This window comes from Podarcis bocagei (genome assembly GCF_964188305.1).
Source record: "Podarcis bocagei genome assembly, chromosome: Z".
NCBI lineage: Eukaryota > Metazoa > Chordata > Lepidosauria > Squamata > Lacertidae > Podarcis > Podarcis bocagei.
The window spans coordinates 11,272,883-11,290,361 of record NC_138140.1 but is presented as its reverse complement, the minus strand read 5'-3'; the positions used below and the strand labels follow the sequence as shown (position 1 = coordinate 11,290,361).

Here is a 17,479-nt window from a genome sequence, read left to right as displayed (position 1 = left end):
TCTGCATGCATATAGTGTGGAAATGCCTTCTGTATCCATGTTAATGTTTTTCCATGTGATCCCATACTTGGAAGGGATTCCATACACAGAAGGAAGGGTAAAGTGGTAAATGAGTATGTGAAATGTCTGTAGAACTGAAACAGTCACGTATTAGCAGCTATGACCTCCTTCCCCCTGAGATTCTAAAGTGCTGTGAATCAGAAAGACCCAGTTTTGGGGATATTGCAGAGGTAAATTTAACTCTATTGTGCACTCGACTCCATAGAGTATGTCTTTTTGCATGTTTTTCATGAGATCTCCAAGCCTTGGAAGGCTGGAAATAATAATACAAGATTATGAAAAAATGCATTTTGTTGAGTTCTGTTTACTTCAGCTTTCTGTGGAAAAGCTGTACAGAGTTACTGGAATTTACAGTGGATTTAAACCAGCAACTTACATGAAAAAATAGACAACAGAACTTTGCAGTTCATTTCAATAATTTAGTATTATCATGCTGAAAAATAGTCACTGAGTTGAAAACATTGGAAATGGATGAGAAATGAAGACTGGCATCTTGTAGTTAGGATTTATACCATGTCCCAAAATTGTAAGAACCTAACTCCTAGCTGGGTTTTATACTTTTTGAGTGGAAGGTGAGAATGCATCTTCTATAAACATTACATTGCGAAGTTACAGTAAATCTGTAATGTCCATTAGAAACTCTTGAAATTTGAAAAGGTTCCTTTGTGATTAAGGGTCTAAGTTCATATTTGACAGATCTAAGATATAATTCTGATTTTGCCACAGTCTTCCTGCATGGTTTTGAATAGCATACTGGTGAACAGTTATATTTCTGGGAATCTGAAGGGAAACCTCAGACTAAATAGAGTGTTTTCTGTTTAATGTAACAGAGAATGATCTGTGTGAATTCCCGTATTTATTAAAAACAGTAGCCTCCTTCCATTTTATTTAGTTTTCACAACTTACTATGTCTTCATAAGCATGTTTACTCAGAAGTAGGTTCTGAGTTCAATGGGACTTACAGCTTAGTGTATTTGCTTAGGATTTTCTAAAATGTGTCCAGTAACCAAAAGACTTTGCTCATATACCCCAATATCTAGTTTGGTCCATACTTAGATTATGTCACAAATATTTGCAGATATAGGTGCATGCCCAATTAGTCACTTCCTTTTCTTGCTGCCATCACTGCCTGCCTGCCCATGTACTGCCACAGCATTTGGGGATTTCTAGTTTTGAAAAAACAAAAGTCGGGGAACATGATGGGGGATAGAAGATTTTGCATGGTGTGAAGAAAGTGAAGATGAAGACATTTTCTCTCCCTTTGTCATAATACTAGAACCTGGGGCCATCCAATGAAGCTGGATTCTTGAAGATCCAGGACAGATAAAAGAATGTTCTTCTTTACAAAGTGAAATTATGTCATTCACTCCCCCAAGATATAATGGTGGTCCCGTACTTGGATGGCTTTAAAGACGATTAGACAAAGTCATTGAGGATATGGCTATCAGTGACTATCAGTCATGTTCTACGTCCACTTTTGAAGTCAGAAATCCATTTTCTGTGAAGAGTGCTATGCACCCAAGTCCTGTTTGTGGCCTCCCCTTACGCATCTGATTGGCTATTGTAAGAATAGGATGCTGGACTAGAAGAAGAAGAAGAAGAGTTTGGATTTGATATCCCGCCTTTCACTCCCTTTAAGGAGTCTCAAAGCGGCTAACATTCTCCTTTCCCTTCCTCCCCCACAACAAACACTCTGTGAGGTGAGTGGGGCTGAGAGACTTCAAAGAAGTGTGACTGGCCCAAGGTCACCCAGCAGCTGCATGTGGAGGAGCGGAGACGCGAACCCGGTTCCCCAGATTGCGAGACTACCGCTCTTAACCACTACACCACACTGGCTCTAGATGGGCCAATAGATATACTAGATGGGCCTTTGGTCTGATCCAGAAGAACTCTTGTGTTATTCTCCTCATGGTTAATGGCAGGATGCTTAGCCCAACCCTTTAACTCTTTAAGTCAGCGGTTCCCAAACTTTTTGAGTTGCACAGCACTTTTCAGAAGATAAATTTGCCATGGAACACTTTCGTTGTCCTTATGCCAAAGGCACATATGTGCATTTTTGGCTGTTTTTACATTTATTTTACTTCAAATTTCTTCGCAGAGCACCAAGTGCTTTGTGGAGCACTGTCTGGAAACCGCTGCTTTAAGTTTCTGGGGGACAGTAAGCGACTAGGTGTGGGGGACTCCCTAGTCCTGAATGGGGTGGTAACTGTGCCCCTCAAGGACCAGGTCCGTAGCCTGGGGGTCATTTTGGACTCACAGCTGTCCAGAGAGGTGCAGTTTAATTCTGTGCCCAGGGCAGCTGTTTACCAACTGAGACTTTGCCTGCCTGCACATTGTCTCACCAGAGTGGTATATGCTCTACTTTGACTACTGAAATGCACTGTACATGGGGCTACCACTGAAGGTGAATTTGAGACTACAACTAATACAGAATGTGGCTGCTAGACTGGTGACTGGGAGCAGCTGCTGGGGCCATATAATACTGATCCTAAAGGATCAACATTGGTTTCCAGTACATTCCAAGCACAATTCAAAGTGTTGGTGCTGATGTTTAAAGATCCCTAAATGGCTTCAACCCTGTATACCTGAAGGAGTGTGTCCACCCCCATCATTCAGTCTGGACACTGAGGTCCACCTCCAAGGGTCTTCTGGTAGTTCCCTCACTGTGAGAAGTAAAGTTACAGGAAACCAAGCAGAGCGCCTTCTTGGTAGTGGCACCCACCTTATAGAACACCCTCCCATCAGATGTCAAACAGATATACAACTGCACAACATTCCAAAGACATATGAAAGTAGATGTATTGGGAAGTTTTAATGTTTGACAATTAGCTGTGTTTTTATTTTGTTAGAAGCTGCCAGAGTGGCTGGGGCAAAACTGTCAGATGGGCAGGGTACAAATACCAATAATAATAATAATAATAATAATAATAATAATAATAATAATAATAATAATAATAATAATAATAATAATTTCCTAGAGAGTTCTAAAAGTAGCCCAGCCTCTTCATGACTGTATTCACTTTTTTCTAGCCTTAAAGAGAAATTGGTAGGAAGTACTACTGGGATATCTCTGCCACTTTCCTAGTTTCACAAAGCAAGGAAATGCAGCTTCAATAGTGTTTCAGTGGTACCTTGGTTCTCGAACGGCTTAGTTGTCAAACAAATTGGCTTCCAATCGCTGCAAACCCAGAAGTAAGTGTTCCAGTTTGCAAACATTTTTTGGAAGCCAAATATCCAATGCGGCTTCTGCTTCAGTGCAGGAAGCTCCTGCAGCCAATCAGAAGCCACGCCTTGGTTTTCAAACCGTTTCAGGAGTCAAATGGACTCCCGGAACGGATTAAGTTCGAGAACCAAGTATCACTGTATTTTGTTCTTAGCTTGGAAAGGAATACAGTGATTAATTAGAGCAGGCAAATGTTGTTACTTTTTGGTTCACTAATTCAAAGCTTTTGAAACGTCTAAGAATAGAGGCTTTACAAGATCCATTGCTGGGGAAAACCCTACAGATATATATACCAAACTTTATATTGAAAGCTCTTTCTAATCTTATAGCTGCACATCTCTTCTCTTGCATTAGCCAATATGAGCACCAACTTGAATAGCTTTTGTTTAATAAGCAGAGGGGAGAATTGGATAGAAACCCGAGTTAGTAAAAAGTAAACTGGCATAAGGCTCAGCTTTGCTTTTTTCTTTGTGAACGCAATCATTAATTAGCTGACTGGCAAATTTCTGGTTTCGTGTAAATCTATTCCTCCCATCCCTTTCCATAGGGCAGCAGCAGTTCTGACTCTCTGGAAGGACGGAGTTCAGATTATGCCCATAAAAGCTATGATGCAGTTGTGTTTGACGTATTGAAAGTAACTCCGGAAGAGTTTGCAGTAAGTAAAATGACTGATTTCATATTTGTACTGAAAGTATTGACATGATCATAAGAATAGGTTCTCATTCAAATTTCTGAAGTAAATTAGTGTTCATCAAGGTGGTTTACTTGATTTACATATAAAGTTTTTAATTCTTATACTCAATTGCAGTATAACTAACACTTTTTTCAGTGAAGCTTCTCCTAAGCTGTAGCCACGGCACCATGTTCACTTTTATAGAAACATTTTTTCTAAATGTGAATGCAGAAGTGGAAACATAGTGCTCAGGTATTTGGGGCTGCTGGAGAGGCTTCAGCAGCACGTCCACCCACCATTGACTACATTTTCTCCCTTCCCCCAGGCATTGGAGCAGTTTAGGTAAAGAGGACCTTTCCTGCCTTATTTTTTATATTCAGGTGTTTGTTTGTTTGTTTGTTTGTTTGTGTGTGTGTGTGTGTGTTTATTTTTTAAAAAAGGACTTCTCTGCAAGCCTTTTTTCCAGTTGGAACTTACCAGAACTCAGTTTCAACACCTCTCAGGTGGGCACCATTGCCATTCTAAAAGAACTAGGGAGGTGTTCATGGTGATTTCTGGCACTTCTTTTTCTAGAAAAATAGAACTGCTTCTCTGCCTGATAATGACAGACACTTGGGATTTAAGCAGAGATAATGTGACCAGGAGGGATTCTGCTTCGCTCTTCTGATTCTGCCAAAACTGAAAAGGCAGTAGCCAAAGCAGTCAGCTACTTTGCCTTTATTTCAGTTAAATGAGGTTTACTATTAGAAAAATGCACAAGAAGAGAAAGGGAACTATAGCCTAGGAATTACAGACGGAAAAACTGAAATTAAATTGAGGAAGCAACATATAAATCCTTTCCCTTCTGTGCCTCTGCACTTAAGGATGTATCCTACTATGTTTTACTGGTTCTACTCTAAATATGACTAACATTGGATAGAAAGCTAAATGTCTACATTGCAGAATCTGTGAATAGTTTCCAATATTTGTCTTACACAGAGTAGAGCCATTGAAAGTGATGGACACAACCAACTTAGGTATATTAATTTCAATGGGTCTATTGAGTAAGGAGCAAAATTTAGCTGGATGTCACACAACCCTTGTTGCCTTGTTTGGTCAAGAATGTGGGGAAAGGAGCACTTTAAAAGGGTCAGAAGTGAGCTATTGAATCACAAATTACTTTAACAATGCATTTCATCACAGCAGTGTGAAGATTTTTGTACAATATCAGCTTTTCTGAAGACTACGCACACATGATCCGGGGCCTGAGTGTTGTCAGAATTTTCTGTCTTGGGCAAAAGTATCTTGGACTAGCACAGAATCAAGTATTTGTAAATTTGTAATTGCTCTTTCTCTAACTTTTGTTACAGAGTCAGATTACATTGATGGATATGCCTGTGTTTAAAGCTATTCAGCCAGAGGTATGTGCTCTGATATTAACTTTTAATAAATGTTGGAAGTCAACAATGACCATTTGAATAACTTTATATGTATTTCAAGGGAAAATTATTAACGTAAGACCCAAACTGTACCTAGCGCTGCACAGTGAAGTACCTATATAAAGGCTGTAAGTGCAAAGTAACCATTTAACCTGCATCAGGAAATGCAAATAATGTTTCTGAGAAGTTGGGTCCCCTCTGAGATTTTTCATGTGTTTCTTGCGCTGAAAGTCCCCCCACTCCTACTATAAATGCTATCAAGCAAGCAAGCAATCATATACACCTCCCCCAAGGGCAAAGAGAGGAGCTGCAAGAGAAGCCCAATCATTTAAAATTCCCAACAGGATGAGAACTCAGCCTCTCTCCCTACTATCTCTTTCCATAGAAGAAAACATGACAGGCAGAGGAAGCAGGATGGGGCCCAGCATAATTTTTTCTCTGGCATGTTGGCGAATATGAACAAGCAGCAGTATGTAAGTGGAAGCCATAGCAGATTTCAGGGACACTCCTTGTGCCACTCAGTCATTTGCTCAGTTTTGTACCACTGTGTTTACTGCTGCTGCTGAGGAATAACAACATCAACAACAACAACAACAACAACAACTTATTATTTATACCCCACCCATCTGGCTGGGTTTCCTCAGCCACTCTGGGCGGCTTCCAACAAAATTTTAAAATACAATAGTGTGTCAAACATTAAAAGCGTTCCTAAACAGGGCTGCCTTCTGATGTCTTCTAAAAGTCTGGTAGTTGTTTTTCTCTTTGACATCTGGTGGGAGGGCATTCCACAGGGTGGGTGCCACTACTGAGAAGGCCCTCTGCCTGGTTCCTTGTAACTTAGTTTCTCGCAGCGAGTGAACCGCCAGAAGGCCCTCAGCACTGGACCTCAGTGTCCGGGCGGAACGAGGAAAATAATACCGAAGAAAGGAGCACTATTAAAAGATAAAAAAACAAAATGTCAATGAACAGGGTTAATTGGAAGTCCTTTTTGAAATATTGTATAACTATATCAGTTTTTCTCCATTTATTTCTTTTTAAAAAATCTATGGTCCAATGAAGACAATTATCACCCACCCACCCGACAATGCCCACTGGAACCCAAACAACGTGATCATGCAATGTCAATTCCTGAAACATTCATCTGGCTCCATTTAGAAAGTGTGCAGCAGAAGCTGCATGTCTTAGCCACTCAGGGAAGCTTTTACATTTAATGATGTTTTTGTTGTTGCTGTTGAAAAAAGAAATAAATAAAAAGGCCATTGGCCACCTTTTTTATTGTAAACTAACTAGTACCTCCATCACCCAAACACCCCACGCTCCCTTCACTTCCTACAAAATGTTCTGCCAAATGTTCTGCTGCAGGAGTGTTCAGATCAGCCCTAGTCAGATTGATTGTGGTCAGCTTAAAGACAGACAGGGCATTGGCAGGTCTTATTCAGGTTCGTATGTTGATGTTGACTGACAGCAGTAGGTGGAAATGTGGTTTGAGACAAACTCTTTAAAATTGCTTGAATTTTCTATTTTAGAAGTTAGAATAGGCCTTCTAGGAAGCAGTGTAGACGCTGAGTTAAAGCTTGGCAGAAGGCTAGGAAAACTTAGAAGTCTTGCAAGTGTTGTAATACATAGCTGTCTTGTTCCCTGATGACTATAAGAAGTGACTAATTTTATCAGGAGATGTCTGGTGAATGCAGTCAGAGCTCTGACATATATAATTGCTTCCATCTGTACTTACGCATACAGCATGTGTTCTAAGACCAATTAGATCTCAGCTGCTGATATTGCTAACAGTGGCTTTTCCAGCTGTCTCTTTTAATTCTATGTAGTCAAATTAAAATTTGTTACATTCTGGCATGTGTTATTCTTTGAACTTAGTTTTGATGTGGCATCTTACTGATAGAATGATAACATAATTCTATGGGCTAGATATATCTGTGTATATGGTTTTAACGGGCTACTACATTTATATATGAGGGAAGGCTATTTCCTAAGTGCTTCTGCCTACAGTATTTAGATTTGGAAATGTTCTCCCCAGAGAGGCTTCACAGGCACCTACAACGTATTTATATCAGCATCAGGTGAAAAGCTTTGTATTCTACCAGGCTTTAGGGCTTCTGAGAATTTCTGCAATTCTGGCATTCTGAAGCCGTGAGAAAGTTATGGTACTGGTTGATATTTGTTTTAACACTGCTGCTGTTTGGTTTTATGCTGGGATTGTATTTGTATTTTTTTGATAGTTCATTTTTACATGTTTATGTCCATCCACAGACTGCTGGTAATGGGAGTGGGAGCGGAGCTCAGAAGTATCATAAATTAATGATATGTACAATACTTCATGGCCCTAGGAAATTTTATTTCTAAAGAAGTTTGTGGCCATTTTCTTACTGATTCTGCATCTTGGACTCCTCAAAGACCCCACTGTATTCTTCCTGCAGCAGGAGCTCCTGGAAGAAATTACGCATGGCATGAATAGATAAAAGTTTTTCCACTCTCTCATCACACTAGGACTCGTGGACATCCAGTGAAGCTGCATGTTATAAGATTCAGGACACGTTAAAGAAGTACTTCTTTACACAGCACATAGTGTTATGTAGCCCATAACTATGGCACTTGCATGTCTTTAAATGATGATTAGACAAATTCATGGAGTGGAAGGCTATCTGGGGCTACTAGCTGTGCTCTATCTCCACAGTTGGAGGCAGCAATGCTTCTGAATACCAGTTGCTAGAAGCAACAGGAAGGGAGAGTGCACTCATGCTCCAGTCCTGCTTGCAGGTTTCCCACAGACATCTGGTTGGCGGCTGTGATAACATGATGCTGGACTTGGTGGGCCATTGACCTGATTCAGCAGGCTCTTATGTTCTTTGCGGGAAGTTATGTGCTTTAAATGTATTGTGTGTATGCAGCCTGAGATACAAAATACATAAGTGGAGAAGGGCATGAACTTTGATTCTGAGAGCTTGCAACTCAGAACCAGCAACATATTTTCCACCCAAAGACTTGTTATAACAAATTGCAAAGGCAGCCTATTATTTGGCTTTAGCAAAAGGAATAGTAATGTTGTCATTCGTTGGTCGAGAGCCACCTACTGCTTTTCCTCACTGTGTTTATGCCATGAAGTTTAAGGATAACTAAAAAATCATCAGTCCTCAATGTGGTGCTTGACCTTTTCTGATGTCAGTTTTTATCCAGTCCTGAATGTAAGGCATTCCAGAGCACAGAGAGAGGTGTTGGATGTTCTACGAACATTAACAAGTGCCGTATGTTTGCAGATATTAAGTCATTTTTCCTTTAAAAATAAATAATATTTTAAAATAAGAAAGTGATCTAGGGCAGATTGTCAAAGTTGCAGTCCCTTGGGCTGTCTACAGCACACTATGTATTGCAGCCCATCAACTGCTTAATAAAGCCCCTGAATTTTAGCAGTTTATTAGCATATATGATCACGTCACAATTTATTCTGAAGAGGATTGATACGCTACAACCTTGACAGTACTTGTATCAGGTTGCTCTGAACAGCTTAAATAGTAAACAGTTTTTGTTCATCTTGTTCATCCGTAAAGATCCCTAATTTCTGCCTGTTACTGTTTTCTCCCCATATCATTATAGTATCTTCTTCTGGTTTTCCTCATTTGGGCAGATGCAGCCTAACTCGTAAGAAGCAAGAACTCAGGAAGTGGTTTTTGCAGCTCAGTGTTGATTTTGGGGCTACATAAATATTTATACTAATCATTCTTTTTTTGAGTAACTGGAGTGACTTATGAGATAATTTTCATATCCTTGAGTAACAAGGGAAGCCTTGTAAGTCATCATTTGATCATTGTTCACACAGCTGTTATCTTTCCAAAATTTATAAAATGTGTCACACCCACCCACCAACCGAATTATTTTATGCATTTAGTAGTAGACTGTGGAAACTACCATAAATAGCAGGATTTATTGCACTTGCATGATAAAATGCTACCCATTGCCCACTCCCCTGTCAGGATTCCTTCTCCCACCCCCACCCCCCAAATATCTAATGAGATGAAAAATGTACCCAGTATAGTTGTGTTAGTGGTACAAGGATGTGTTGGTAGGCAGACAGGGGCAATTTACTACAACTGCTAGTATATGATAACTATTACTTAACCTAGGTGAGTAGGCCAGTGGTAGGTTGTATATGATTGTATTTATTTGTGATAGCTAAGATGTGGAACGTTCACAGAATCATGTTTACTCATAAAGGAGGTTCTTATGGTAAGCTCCTTTTTTTACTGATTTTAATTGCAAGTAACAAAACATACCCATACAAGGAAAACAGAGCCAAATAATTTTACAGAGAATAAAGGAAAAATGGTGACTGATGTAGTTTTGGACATTCCAAGAAAGGCAATCAGATGAAAGTGTCTCTTCATAAGGTTCCATGAGTTGATGGAGGGTGAAAATCATGTTCAATTGTCTTAACAAAGTCAGTAAAAGGATACTAGATTGTATAGGTGTGAGTCCACCCCTCAGATTGATTTTCTTTTTGTGAAATGGTTAATTTGTTCATAAGAATAATATTGCTTGCAGAATCCAGGCTTCAAAAAGATTTGCATTTAAAGTTTACCAATTTTGAAATCACTAATCTAGCTGCAGTTAATAAATGGAGGATGAGGTCTTTACTGGAAATGTTCTTAATCTGAAGAGTAAAATAAGATAGGAGTACTAATTTTTGGTCTGGTTGTAACAATTGTCCCATCATTTGTTTGAAAAACCTTTTCCTCCAAACCACCACTTGTGTACTAGAGAGCCAGGTAAATTGCATTCCCACCAGCAGAAATTGGACGTCTTGTGATTAATTCTGTGCAGTCTATCTGGGCACAAGGACATGTGATGTGCTATCTATAAAGCATTTTCTTGAGTTCAACTGAGATGGATCCAAATGGTAGTTTAGGGCAGATTTGCTCCCAGGGGTTTTCCTCCAATTTTGCTCCAGAATCTTTTCCCCATTTTAGGCTTAATGAAATGAGAGGAAGGGTAGACTATTGTGTGAGGAGATTTCCCTTTCCCAGTGGGTTGGTTGAGTTGAGAAGTTGCTCAAAAACTATTTCAGCTGGATAATGCTTGTGTCCTTGCATTTGGCTGATTTAGAAAATATATAACCAGGTCCTGGTGTATCTCTAACCAGCCACATGGTATATGTCCCAATATAAAATTTATTTCTGGAACTGTAAGGGGCTTTTGGTTAGCATAGAAGTCTTTGAGATTATATAAACCCACTTTTTCCCAAGCAAATGAGCCTGATTTGGCTGCTGTACAAAGGAAGGCTGTTGAGTTATTGAGATTAAAGGAGAATCAACATGCAAAAGTTTCAGTCTCCATTCTTTCCATATGGTCAAATCTGATTTTAGAAGGGGATTAATAATGTTCTCTACTGTATTGTCCATAAACTATTTCATCTGAAAGGGTGAGATGTTCTCCTTTTATCAAAATGATCATTAAGTACAAGGTTTACTTGTACTTAATGGTTTACCACCTATCACCACTTCACCGTGTTTAAATGAGTGTAGTAATGTAAAGGTTTCATCCTGAAATTGTTATTTTTGGGTAGACCATTATCTTCTTTGCTTAATTGGCATACCCAGGCCATTTACTTTCCATGTTATTGCCATTAAGTGTGGCAATGTAAAGTTAATTTAAAGTTATGCAGCTTATCCCAGGCAATGGATCTGTTAGGCAGCATAGTAATTTCAGTGTTGTTATCATATTCCATCAGCAAAAAATAAAGATGCTCTGAATTCCAAACTCACGCCTCACTAATTTTCCCAACCTTCCCAACAGAATCATCCCTACACCTACGCTTGAGAGTGAAATAGTCCATCTCTTCCTTCATAAGCCAAATGCTAATGAAATGAAATGAAATTGGGGGACATAAACATTAGCCCTCCTCCTCTCTTCCCCCAGAAGCAGAAAACATTTTGCATGATCATATTGCAAACAAAAATAAGAGGCCAATAGCCTAATTCTTCCCTGTTTTGGTTATAGAGCCCATAGCTCTTGGTCCACCTTAGTTGGTAGTTTCAGTGGGACCTCAGGCAGAGAAGAAGCCACCTGTGTGTTGTTTTTGCTGCTATTGTTTTTTCTGAAGGCCTTTTTTGTCTTTGCTGCCAATCTCATTTGAGTTCTGTGCCTTCCTCTCCAGTGCCTACTTCTCTCAGTTATTTGTCTTCATTTGGTTGCTGTCCCAGTTGTTATAATAATTTTCTAGCTTTGAGTTGTGTGGAGGCTTTAGCAACTGCTTCATAAGTTATTAGGAGTTTGAATGAGTAACCCAATCGGTACATTATGCCTGCTTCACAAAATGCTGTGATATAAATTTTAAGTTCACATCTGCATTGCAACATTTTTGTGCAGAGATTCTAGTAGATGTTTATCATTGAATTTTCTATTATGATTTTTCCAGTGTTCTGAACTTTTGAAATAAGTCTTTACATTATGAAGGCTCTAAAGCAAACAATAATGTCTCTCAGGGGCTCACCATTTTTTGGTTTGTGATGGAGTGTTCTATGTATCCTCCTAATATGACCTGCTTGTATAATGGCGTCATTTCTTTTATTCCGGACATAATAACCTTATGTAGGTTGGTGTCTCCAAAAATTTTCAGAGCCCCTTGAAGGCATAGATTCTGGCAGCGATCCCAATCCTGTGCATTCTTGAGCTACAGCTTGATGTCAGATTGAAGGTTTTTTTAATATTCTAAATCTTGATTCTGTTGTTTGTGCTGGGTTCCATTGCTTCATTAGCTGTTGCAGAAGCATCTGAAACTGGAGGTTTTTTAAAATATCTTCTCTCAGCAGTTCCAGTGCTTACCCCAGTACAGTGGTCCCTCGGGTTACAGACGCTTCAGGTTACAGGTGCTTCAGGTTACAGACTCCGCTAACCTGGAAGTGGTACCTTGGGTTAAGAACTTTGCTTCAGGATTAGAACAGAAATCATGTGGGTGGCGCAGCAGCAGCGGAAGGCCCCATTAGCTAAAGTGGTGCTTCAGGTTAAGAACAGTTTCAGGTTAAGAATGGACCTCCAGAACGAATTAAGTATTTAACCCGAGGTACCACTGTACTCAGTTCTTTTTTAATTAGATCAACTAAATTGCCATGTCAAATGGAACTTCTGGTCTCTCTGAGTTGTTTTTCGCTACCTTGAGCCCTGGTGGCCATTTTGGAAATGTCTGTGGCCTGGGCTTGTGAGTCCCTGATGATCTGAGATGGAGGTGACAACTAGTTGTCCAGAGTACTACTTTGTGACAATCTAATATTGCAGCTCAGTGCCTGCTTGTGGCTGTTAGGAGTTTGAGCAAGACTTTGTTTTGGAGCAAGCTAGGCCAGCAACAGATCAAAATGTCATCTTGCCTTGGTGACGTCTCGACCCCCAAAATATAATTTCATTTTCAACACCTGATGCCTGGAGTGATTCTGGATGGAACATTTTACAGGAAAATTTTGAACTCCCTACAAATTGGGTTATGTAATGGGACAGCTGGTTTTCACATATAGAATTTGTGGTGCTGGCTGACACCCCCCCCCAAAAAAAATCTCTGTTTCTCTTTTTAAAAAAGTATATAACTCAGAAATGTGTTGGTACATTTACAAAATAGTTTGAGCATTTTTCCTTCTGAATAGAAAAAAGGACAGCATTGATAGATTGACCTTTTTAAAATATATGGCAAGACGCTGAAGAAACAAATGCTTCTGTAAATCCAGCTTCTGAAATTAACTTTTCAATAAGAAAAACACCCCAAGTTTCATTTCTGGGTAGACTTTAAAACACCTGTGATTTTCATATCCTAAAAGAAATAGTAACCAAAATGTTAGGTTAGCTGGAACAAATTTAAGAGTTTATTTGCGAATAGACTGACTTGAAACTAAACATGTAATGCAATCCTATGTGTGTTTATTCAGAAGGAAGACTCACTGTTCATTAGGACTTCAAGTGTGTTTAGGATTGCAGCCACTATGAAAATTTGTTTATTCCAGTTATTTATTAGTTGCTTTTCAGAGCCAAGCCTTCACAAAGCAACACACAGAGAGAAATAAGAAGCAAAAGAAAGAACCTTTGGCAGAGTATGAAGCGCTGGTGTGAATATAGACAAATAAATGATTGAAATGTGAAATTAGATCATCAAAATTCTCTCAAGGAAAGGCAATCCTAAAAAGATCAGTTCTGTTATTCAAGAAGGCCTTAACATTTGTTTGGCTCCCCCCTTTTTTTTTAGCATAAGAGAGTTTCACAACTGCAGCAACTGTACCAATTTCACTGGTGAGCACACAAACAGGACCTCAGATATGGATCCTGAATCACAGGCATGGTCATGTGGGTATAGCTGCTCCATAAGGTAAACTAGTTCCAGACTGCCGGCACTTTGAATTGGGCCCAGAAATGCCCTGGGAGCTAGTGCAGCTGGTGCAAAAGTAGTGTCACACCCCACCAAACGTGAGCAGCCCCCATGTTAAAGTGCACTGCATTAGTTTAGTTTCAAGATAATTAAAGCATGAGTACTAAGAACGGTTTCTGAGGTTCCAGATAGCAGCCTGAGCTGATACAATGCATTTGCAAACTGCGCATTTGGTCCTTCAGCAGAAATCCAATCCCACCAAGGTCCAGATTAATCCTGACCAGATTGACAGGTCTACCAAACCTCTATCCTTGACATCCATAGGTGAAAAAGGAAGGTAGATTTGTGTGTCATCAGCAACATAGACTTGTTAAATTAATATGACGTTCTGAAGTAAAAAAAAAAAAAATTTGAAATAGAAGTTTAGATGGTTTTCTCTTCCCTGATGCTTAATGCATATGTTTTTTCAATAGTTGCCCCCAAAGCCCCTCATAAGGCCAGAACAGACATAATGAGGCTAATCAAAGAGGAGACAATAGATGTACATTTCCCTGTTTATCTGTTTGTTTTGTAACACAAAAAAACTTTAATAAAAACTTATTTAAAAACCTGTGATTAAGAGACCAGCAGAAAGCCCCGAGATCTTATACTTTGCCCTTAATATGAATTTCCCTTCAATTCTTACTGCAGTTAATGGACACATTGGTACTGACATTAACAATGGTGAAAGTTAACAATGCATCCTTCTTAACCATGGTTTAAAAGCTGGTTAAATTGAGAACCTAATTTAGCCTTTACCCCAGTTAATATTTTTGCTGGCATGTCATTTAATGTCAGGACATAATTAATTCACTCTGGGAAGGCAGCAATCCCAAGAACCAAATTTAATTACAGCCCTGCTGTGGTGCCTGCTTGTGACATGAAGCAAGTATTTCACTGAACTGGAGTACAAAGCAAAGAGGAAAAACAGACACATTTCTAGTCTGAGAGCAAATAGAACCCACCATTGTCCAGTCCTGTCCTCAAATGTATTACTGTACACATTTGTGTGTTTGTGCTCAATGCCTTTTATTTATTTATTTATTTATTTATTTATTAAGTAAGTAAGTATGCCACATTTAGTGTAGAGCAGGATAAGTGTCAAAATACTGCTGAGTGGAGAAATATTTTTATGCCCACAACAATTGACTCTCTTAAGTATAAAGTTGTTCTATTGCGATCATCAGGGCTGTCTTACCCATAGGCGCTAGGGGTGCAGGACACCAGGGCGCCGGGCTCTCAGGGGCGCCAGGCCGAGAGTCCAGGGCTCAATAATTGAGTCCGGGGAGGAGCCTGCCTGTCGGTCGGAGTGCCACGGTGGGCTCAGCAGCTCTGCACCGCAAGTTCAGGGACACCTGAGCCAGCGAGACGCTGAGGCAGCCGGCCGGCTCCACCCTCCTGCGCACCTGGGACTGGGCAACCTGGGGGGGGGGCGCCAGGTAGATCTTTGCACCCCGGCGCCACATATGCTTAAGACAGCCCTGGTGATCATTGACCAGTATCAGGATAAAATCACCAATTACAAAGTTTGAACGAAGTAAACCTAAAATAAATAAAATTACATATAATAAAAAGCAGCTCTAGTTGGTCATTTACCCAACAGAAGAGAACCCTTCTGATCTAGGGATGACCATCCATCAATATACTACTCCTGAGTGCTTGTCATTATATGTCACACTTTAATTGCTGCTCTAGAGAATTTGGCCACCTTATATGTTATGCCAGAATTATTGTCTAAGATCAGCAGAGTAGTAAGAAACTGTTCAGAACTCCCAATATATTTCTGGAGTATAGGCAAAATAAGGTGGGAGCGTAGATCTCTGTAAAACAAGCATTGGAGAAGCACATAATCTACAGTTTAAATTTGGACAGAGTCACAGGGACAGCATCTATACAGATACGGGATTTTTCTATAGTGACCTTTAAGAACAACAGAGGGGAGAGCATGGCATAGGGTGAATGGCCTATGATATTTAGGCAGATCCAGATTGCTTAGATACTCTATAAGCATTGAGAGATACTGTCAGGGAACTGCCATCGGAGGAACAGATGGTGGAAGGGCTCACGGAGGCTGGGAGAGACTCAGCAGCTGAAGCAGGAACCAGCAGGGGGAGAGGTGGGTCTCTGGTGGAAGGGCTCATGGAGGCTGGTAGAGACTCAGCAGCTGAAGCAGGAACCAGCAGGGGGAGAGGTGGATCTCTGAGGGAAAGCGAGCAAGAGGGAGGGCTCAGGGACACGTCCAGCGAGAACAGTGGGGAGGTATCTGAAGCTCCCATAGGGAGACCCACTGTCACGCCACGAGTCCAGGAGACGTGTTTCCGTTAAGGAGCTTTTATGCTGGAAACGATTCCGAAAGCAACCACTGTCGGAATCTGCAAGTGACTAGAGCAGCCATGTCTGAGGGGCTCCGTCACAGACAGAGGTTTGTGGACTTGCACAAACTCTGAGGGACTACGATTTTACGCACAAGCAGCTCATCATCCCATCACAGATACCTGCCGTAATCACTGTTAATAAAAGAGGGGGACCTATCCAGATCTCTTTGGCATTCTGTGTGTGTGATACACTGTTTGATAGCTGATTTAGCTTGCTCAAAGCCCATTCTGAGCAGTTGCTCAAGGGAAAAGCCCAGAGCTAGAATTCTGGTCATAAAAGCCTGATGCCATGCAGATTGGAAGTCATCCTTCAGAACAAGGGGAGCAAGCCCAGTAGGAAAAAATGATAATCTTAGCCATACTCTGGCCTCCATGCTCAAGAGACCTGCCTCCAGCCTAAAGATCTTAGAAATTTATATTGGATGCACTCCAGTGACGAATTGGCTATTCTCTGGTCATAATAATAGCTTGGATATACAGTGGTACCTTGGTTCTCGAACTTAATTCATTCTGGGAGTCTGTTTGACTCCCGAAACTGTTCAAAAACCAAGGCGTGCGTGGCTTCTGATCGGCTGCAGGAGCTTCCTGTACTCAAGTGGAAACTGCATCGGATGTTCGGCTTCCGAAAAATGTTCACAAACCAGAACACTTACTTCTGGGTTTGCGGTGTTCAGGAGCCGATTTGTTTGGCAACTAAGCCGTTCGGGAACCAAGGTACCACTGTATGATATGCCCTGTCAAGGATCTTCATAATCAATTGGGGTTGTCTAGTCCCTCTTTTCCCCCTGCATACACTCCACATTCTTCCCAAATCTGCTCTGGAAGCTTGGGGGAAATCCCAGAACAGATTTGAGGTGTCTGTGGGAGAGTAGAAAAGGGAAATTCCATTGCACTTGTAATTTTGTTCACATCATGATTTAGGCCTGGGTGATGTATCACCCAGGATCAATATGAGGGGCAGAACAGGATGGCAGCTTCACACAGCCGTATATTGCATGTGGAAAATCAATCCTGCTCCTGAGTCCCTCTGCTACCAGCGCCGCTTTCAATATTGGGCCACTAGTAGCAGAGGGACATAGGAGCAGCAGTTTCACCCAAGATAAACTGCTGGGTGAGGCCGCCATCACGTTCTGCCCCTCATACCACAGAGGGAGGAGCAAGCTGTATTCCCACCCCCCGGCTTCTTTAAACTGCTCCGCTGAGGTACCGGCAGCCATGCTCCTCAGTGGAACAGTTTACAGAAGGCCCCAACTCTGGCTCATGCGAGCCAGAGGCGGAGTGAGGGCTCCATTAAACTTTCCCCACCCCACCCCAGCTGAGCAAGCCCTGGTGCCTTTT

At 40.8% G+C, this 17,479-nt stretch overlaps 1 protein-coding gene across 9 annotated transcripts in view; it reads left to right on the top strand.

The window, feature by feature from the left end:
• Positions 1-17,479, top strand: part of RALGPS1 (Ral GEF with PH domain and SH3 binding motif 1) — a 224,098-nt gene that overhangs the window by 43,322 nt on the left and 163,297 nt on the right. For all 9 annotated transcript variants that reach the window (XM_081180286.1, XM_081180288.1, XM_081180284.1 and 6 more), the window contains exons 4-5: positions 3,831-3,938; positions 5,306-5,356. In XM_081180286.1, the coding sequence (XP_081036412.1) occupies positions 3,831-3,938; positions 5,306-5,356 (159 nt within the window). The remainder of the gene's footprint in view (positions 1-3,830; positions 3,939-5,305; positions 5,357-17,479) is intronic.